We start from the raw sequence: 6,664 nt of genomic DNA, 5'->3' as shown, positions 1-6,664 counted from the left end.
TGTGTGCAGGAGATAAATGTGTGCAGGAGATGAGTGTGTGTTCACTTCCAGAGAAGCTCAGCACGGTGGCATCCCCAGGAAGAGTCAGGCTGGGCAGGGAAAAGCCTTTTCCACCTGCACGAATCTCCTCTGCCCCTGGGGTTATGGAAAAGCCTGGCTGGGGCACAGAGGCTGCTGGAACTGCTCAGGACCTCGTGGCTCCGTGTCCTGGCCAGGGGTGAGCGTGCCCAGGGAGCTGGGGCTGGCCCAGGAACGCTGATGCCTCACCACAGACCAGCACCTGCACGCTGGGCTCTGCACAAAACTGCCTTGTCTGCTCTTCTTAATTATGTTTAATTGTCAGAACCACCCACTGTGCTTCTGCCCTTCCCTGCCCCAACCCGAAGTAGGGCATGGAAGAAGTAGGTCAGCAGGGTGCTGAAGGAGGAGATTGCACCATCCTGGCAGCGTGGGGCTGGGCAGGTTGGCTGAGCTGTGGGGTGTGGGGAGAGCAGCTCCCTGCAGCACAGAGCACCATGGCCAGGCAGTGCCACAGGCAGTGCCAGGGGAAGGGACACCCACTGTCCCACGGGCAGGGAGCTGCTGTCCCTGGGCACTGCCAGGCCCTTTTCCCTGCTGTTCAGGCAGCAGCAGGATGCTGGAGTGGCTTTATGTGTTCAATCTGTCTTGGCCAGGGCAGGGGTTGGCAGTGTGGCTTTCCCCTGCCCTCAGGCAGGGCTCCCAGGATGGGCCTGCTGGTAGGGCCTTTGATACCACCTTTGAGCAAAAATCCTGTTTTTAATGCCTTTTCCCATGGGTTACACCTTGCCATGGCTGGGGAAATCTTCAACCAGCTCTGCCCTCGATCATGTTGTTCTCCCAGCCCGGTGTTCCCCTCCAGAGGTCCCATCCATGGGCCAATGCCCTGAGCTGGGAGCAGGATCCTGGGGGTGCTGGGCACCTGTGGGGCCAGGGGCAGGTGAGCTGCTGCTTTGGGGGACCTGCTCTGCCCCCAGCAAGGCGCCTGCAGGGATTGCAGTGCACAGCCAGGATTTTTTTGGGCGCCTCCCGGCCGGCCTGGCCATGGGGGCTGTCTCGGTGAGCGCCGGCCGGGGCTTGCAGCAGTGTTTGTTCTTATTTGTTCTGTCTCTTAGCAGCTAAATTAAAACTCGTTCAATGGGAGAACTGGGGGCTGTTAAGCCCAGGGCTTTCCTCTCTCTGCTCACACAGCTCCCATCACGCGCTGGGCAGGAGACAGCAGGGGCAGGACACACCAGGATCACGCTGGTGGCAGAACCGTGGTGACAAGGTCACGGTGGCAGCACCCTGGTGACCCCAATTCCTGGTGCTTTTGCCTCCTGAACCAATCTCCTTGCCCCAGCCAAGCCCTGACTGAATCCCAGCAGCTGCCTGGGGGCAGGAGGGGTGTGAAATCGGGGCTTTCCAGGGCTGGGTTCAATTTTTTCCTGTTTTCCGGGAGCAATTGTTTGCTGGGAACGATGGTTTTCTAGGAGCAAAGGTTTACTGGGAATGAAGTTTCCCTGGGAGCAATGATTTGCTGGGAATGCTGGTTTTCTGGGAGCAATGGTTCTAGGAGCAGTGGTTTTCTGGGAATGGTTTTCTAGGATCAGTGATTTTCTGGGAATGAGGTTTTCCTTTTCAGCTGCCAGGAGCTCTCCTGTGAGGGATGTGGGGTGCAGGTGAGGCTGGGGAGACCCTCCAGGGATCCTCACTCCTTGCTCTGATGACTGTCCCCTTTTTCCCCAGCATCCTGGACATCTTCCCCACGCTGGTGGCCCTGGCTGGGGCGGCGCTGCCCCCGAGCAGGCGCTTTGATGGCTTGGACGTGTCCCCAGCTCTCTTTGGCTGGTCAGACGTGGGGCACAAGGTAAGGCAGGGCCACCCCCGGTGCCTGGGCTAAAACTGGGCTAAAACTGGGCTAAAACTGGTACTGGCTCAGCCTGGGAATGTGCAGATCCATGGGAGTGCCAGCCCCTGGCCTGGAAGTGGAGGAGGACAGCTGGAGATGGCTGGGTGCTGTACCAGGCTGGGTTTGGGATATCAGGGTAAAAGGGTTCTGGGTTAATGAAGATTGTTTTGTGCTTTGTTTGCAAATCTGGGATTAGAGGTGGAAATGCCCGTTCCTGCAGCTTGGCACCTTCCTGTGTGCCTCAGGGCTGTGTCTGTCATCCCAGGGACACCAGCCAAGGGTGTGGCATCTTTCTGATCCTAAAAGGTGCATCAGTGTGGGGAAGGGCAGCTCCCAGGGGTTCAAACCTGGTTATACCAATTTATTTATCTCACCAGATCGAGACATAACAAACCCCTCCTTCTCCCAGCTCCAGGGTTCCACCAGGACAGCCCACCCCACATCCCAAGCTCTGTCCAAGCTGGCAGCATCTTTCACCCCAAAACCCACAGTTCTCAGGACAAGCAGACACATTTGTCTCAGAGTTGCAGGAGATTTTTGCAGAACCAATTAAAAAAAAAAAAAAAGAAGTGTCTTTAATAGCTGTCCCATGGATAAATCCTGATTTTGCTTTTAAAGTACACCCTCCTGCAAGCACCGCAAGCCAGCTCCCAGCGGGATCTTGGATTGGCTTTCCGTGTCCATCAGGGGTTTGGTATTTGCTTTGTATTTATGGAACCCTCTGCTGAACTGGGAGATGGAGCAGGGAAGGGGATGGGATGTGGCCAGCACACTCCACTCTGCTCTGCTCCTCGGGATTAACCCTGCCCGGCACGGGCAGTGCTGGGAGCAGGGCACTGATGGTTTGCTGGGAATGAGATTTCCCTGGGACTGATGGTTTGCTGGGAATGCTGGTTTTCTGGGAGCAAAGTTTTTTGGGGAATGATGGTTTTCTGGGAGCAATGGTTTTTTGGGAATGAAGTTTTCCTGGGAGCAATGGTTTGCTAGGAATGCTGGTTTTCTGGGATCAATGTTTTGCTGGGAATGCTGGTTTTCTGGGAGCAAAGGTTTTTTTTGGGAATGCTGTTTTTCTGGGAGCAATGGTTTGCTGGGAATGCTGGTTTTCTGGGAGCAATGGTTTGCTGGGAATGCTGTTTTTCTGGGAGCAATGGTTTGCTGGGAATGCTGTTTTTCTGGGAGCAATGTTTTGCTGGGAATGCTGGTTTTCTGGGAGCAATGGTTTGCTGGGAATGCTGGTTTGCAGGCAGCAGTGGTTTCTTTGGGAATGAAGTTTCTCTGGGAACAATGTTTTTTTGGGAATGCTGGTTTGCTGGGAGCGATGGTTTGCTGGGTGTCAGGGTGCAGCCATTCCTGTGTGGAATTCCCCCAAGGCTTGGGATGGCACTGCCATGGGATGGGGTGGCCTCGGAGCGGATCCCCAGTCCCTGGGGTGATGGGAGCAGCCCTGTCCCTGCTCCGTCCCCTCCTGGCTCCCTGCCTGTCACCCCCCGCCTGCCAGCGGCCGATAGTGACCCCCGTGCAGGCTTTCCCTGGACACAAACCCTCCTGAAAGCAGCTCCCTCACTCACTCCACTGCCCAATTTCCACACTTCCCTAATTGGGGTCGCTGCAGCTCCCAGTGTGGGCTGCCTGGTGACACTGTCCCAGTGTCCCTGCTTGGCACTGGCACAGGCTGGGGCGACACCAAGGTCCTGCTGAGAGTGAGGGCTGCTGGCAGGAAAAATAAATCACACCCACCAAGGAGCACCGAGGGTACCAGGAGCAGTAAATCCCTCTGTGCATCAGCTGAATGTGAATAGCCTGGAGCACCAAGTTCAAGCAATGAATTTTCAGGGGAGAAAAGGCTTTCCCCCCCCCACCTTCTCTATTTTTTATTTATTAAAATAATAGCCATGGATTAATGGAAGAGTTCCAGATCTGGGAATGTTTCTTGAATCAAAACAAACTCCTTAATTATGCAGTAAATGATAACATTTTCTAAGTGTGGGGTTTTAAGAGGTTTAGGAACATGATTGTTGGTAGGAAGGGAGGTTTGAGTGCCCTTGGCAGCATCCCAGCTGTGCTGTTAAAGGTGTAAACAAAGCTTTAATGCTGGAGACAGATGAATTGGTTCAGTTCCTGGTCCCTTGGCTTCACAGGCCTTGAATATTTGCTGATTCCTGCTTTGGAGCTCTTTGATCCTGCCCAAGGAGTGTCAGCAGAAGGGAACTCTGCAGCAGAGCTTCTTCCTTGCACCAGGCTCACACTGCACCACCTCTTCCACTTTACACCTTTCCTATTTTTCCCCAAAAACATAAAGATCCAACCAAATTCCAAATGTGATTTTTAAACAAATTATCTTACAATGGAGGGCAATAACAGAAAGTGAGAACATTTGGAAATCAGTCCCTACCCTGAATCCTGGCATTTCTTGGATGAGGTTCCAACCAGTCCCATGAGACAGTGGGTACAGCCAGACCAGGCAGCATGGGATGGACACCTCAGGCTGCCTGGGATTCCTGGAATTCTCTGCCAGGCAGTGTGGGATGGACATCTCGGGGTGCCCAGGGTGCCTGGAATGCTCCGTGCCGGGCACCTGCTCAGGCACTGCTGCACTCATCAGCTGTGAGTGCTGTTACTAAACTTGGCACTGCAGCTGCCTACAAACTCCAGCAGATGTTTCTAATTTTTAGCACAGTGGAAATTTCTTGAATCACTTTTAAACTCAAATCCCAGGGAGGAAACCTCAAGTGACTCATCCCTCAGTGAAGGCACTGGCTCCGCGGCAGATGTTATCAGAGAGAGGAGCCGCTGGAGTGTCCAGCTCACTTGTCTCCTCACTCCCCAGTGCCAGAGCAGCCATCCTGTGTGGATCCAGTGTCCTAAATACCAAAAGGGAGAGATTCGGCCCACCCTTCCCTCCTTCCCCTGCTGCTCACCCCGTTCCCTGGCTGTTGTCAGGGAGGGGAGCCCTGCACAGCGGGGTGAGTCACACGGACGGGAGGGATGTGGGAGGGATGTTCCAGCACCTCACCTTCCCCTGTGCCTCGCATGAGCTCACCCTCAGCTCGTGGCTGGCTGGGGCTCCAGCCTGGGGCTCAGCTCCCCTGGATGTCCCCACTGCTGGCTGAGCTGTGAGCACCCAGGGAGGTGCTCAGAGCACCTGAGACCACCCTGGCTCCCAAATATTACACGGGCATCTAGTGATAGGACAAGGGGGAATGGTGTTAGAGTAAAAGATGGGAGATTTAGAGTGGATGTTAGGAAGAAATTCTAAATTTTAAGGGTGGGGAGGCCCTGGCACAGGTTATCCCAAGAAACTGTGGCTGCCCCATCCCTGGCAGTGTCCAAGGCCAGGTTGGGGCTTGGAGCAACCTGGGACAGTGGAAAGTGTCCCTGCCCATGGCAGGGGCTTGGACTGGATGGTCTTTGAGGTCCCTGGTCCAACCCAAACCATTCTGTGATTTTATGATAATCTGCTGAAAGCCCCAGAGCCTTTGTGATCCCTTTCTTGCCACAGAACTGGGAGATAAATTCAGAGGGTCCTGCAGGGCCAGGAAAGGCCAAGGGAGATGTTGGTGTTTCCTGGGGCCCTTCTGCCATCTCCCCACCCTTCAGCAATCACAGCTCTGCCAGCTGCTCCGAGTCCAGGGCCTGAATGCCATCTGTGAATGTGCTCAGGGGTGGGATCATCTGGGGAGGGAGTGGATTTCATGGAGCAGGTTTCCCCTGCCATGGGATGACAGGAATTACTCTGTCCTTCCTGCAGGTTCTGCTGCACCCCAACAGCGGCGCAGCCGGGAAGGTCGGCGGGATCGAGGCGCTGCGGCTGGCTCAGTACAAGGTGTTTTACACCACAGGTAGTGTGTCCCTACCAGAGGCTGTGAAGTCTAAAAAGAGACTTCTGGAATTCTTAGATCCCTGCAGATGCAGGAGAAAACCAACTCAGGTTAATTCAACCAAGAGCAGACCCGAGGATGTGGCGAGCTGTGTCTGCAGGATGGTGCTGCAGCCTGGGGCGGGTCTCAGCAACCTCTTGGAACAAGAGCTGGGATGGGAATGGGCCATCCTGGGTGGGTGAGGAATACAGAGGTGACCCCTGGACCTCTGTGACTCCAGGGTTTCTCTCCCATTTCCTCCCTAGGAGGGGCCATGGCCTGTGACGGCAGCACGGGGCCGGCGGAGCGGCACCAACCACCCCTCATTTTCAACCTGGACCGTGACCTCCAGGAGCAGGAGCCTCTGGATGTGGCATCCAGGGAGTACCAGGCAGTGCTGCCTGCCATCAGCAGGGCTTATGCCCAAGCTCTGCAGGACATTGCAGCAGACAATGTCTCGGTTGCAGATTATTCCCAGGATCCAGCTGCAATTCCCTGCTGCAACGTGCAGCTCGTGGGCTGCCGGTGCCACGGGGCTCACGGAGCCAAGCAGGATCCCCACGGGGAAGAGAGAACACCATGGCTTTGTCTTTAATCAATAATTGCTCAGGCTGCTCCTTTCCCAAGTGTGGTGTCTGTGGACTCCAGGCTGGAGGTGGCCATGGAGAGGGATGGAGGCTGTGGTTCCCTTTGCTCCATGCTGGGAGGAGGGAGGTGAGTTGGGTGTGGGTCTGGGGGAGCACACAGAGGGTCCCCTTTGGACCCTGGGCATGTGGAAGGCTTTTTGTGGGGCTCTTTTATCTGGGAAATAGACAGCTCTTGGATTAAAACTACCTTCTGTGAGAGCTGGCTTTGGGAGAGGACTCCTCTGGGAAATTGGCTTGGTTTTCCTCTAAAA

At 55.1% G+C, this 6,664-nt stretch overlaps 1 protein-coding gene across 3 annotated transcripts in view; it reads left to right on the top strand.

Annotated features, from left to right (window-relative positions):
• Positions 1-6,611, top strand: part of ARSG (arylsulfatase G) — a 29,519-nt gene extending 22,908 nt beyond the window's left edge. For all 3 annotated transcript variants that reach the window (XM_015645749.3, XM_015645750.3, XM_019008520.2), the window contains exons 10-12: positions 1,747-1,867; positions 5,658-5,748; positions 6,033-6,611. In XM_015645749.3, coding sequence (XP_015501235.1) covers positions 1,747-1,867; positions 5,658-5,748; positions 6,033-6,361 — 541 coding nt within the window. In that variant the 3' untranslated portion in view covers positions 6,362-6,611. The remainder of the gene's footprint in view (positions 1-1,746; positions 1,868-5,657; positions 5,749-6,032) is intronic.
• Positions 6,612-6,664: the final 53 nt, after the last annotated feature.

Source organism: Parus major, chromosome 18, assembly GCF_001522545.3.
Source record: "Parus major isolate Abel chromosome 18, Parus_major1.1, whole genome shotgun sequence".
NCBI lineage: Eukaryota > Metazoa > Chordata > Aves > Passeriformes > Paridae > Parus > Parus major.
Note: the sequence above shows the minus strand (reverse complement) of the source record. Positions and strands in the feature narration are given on the sequence as shown.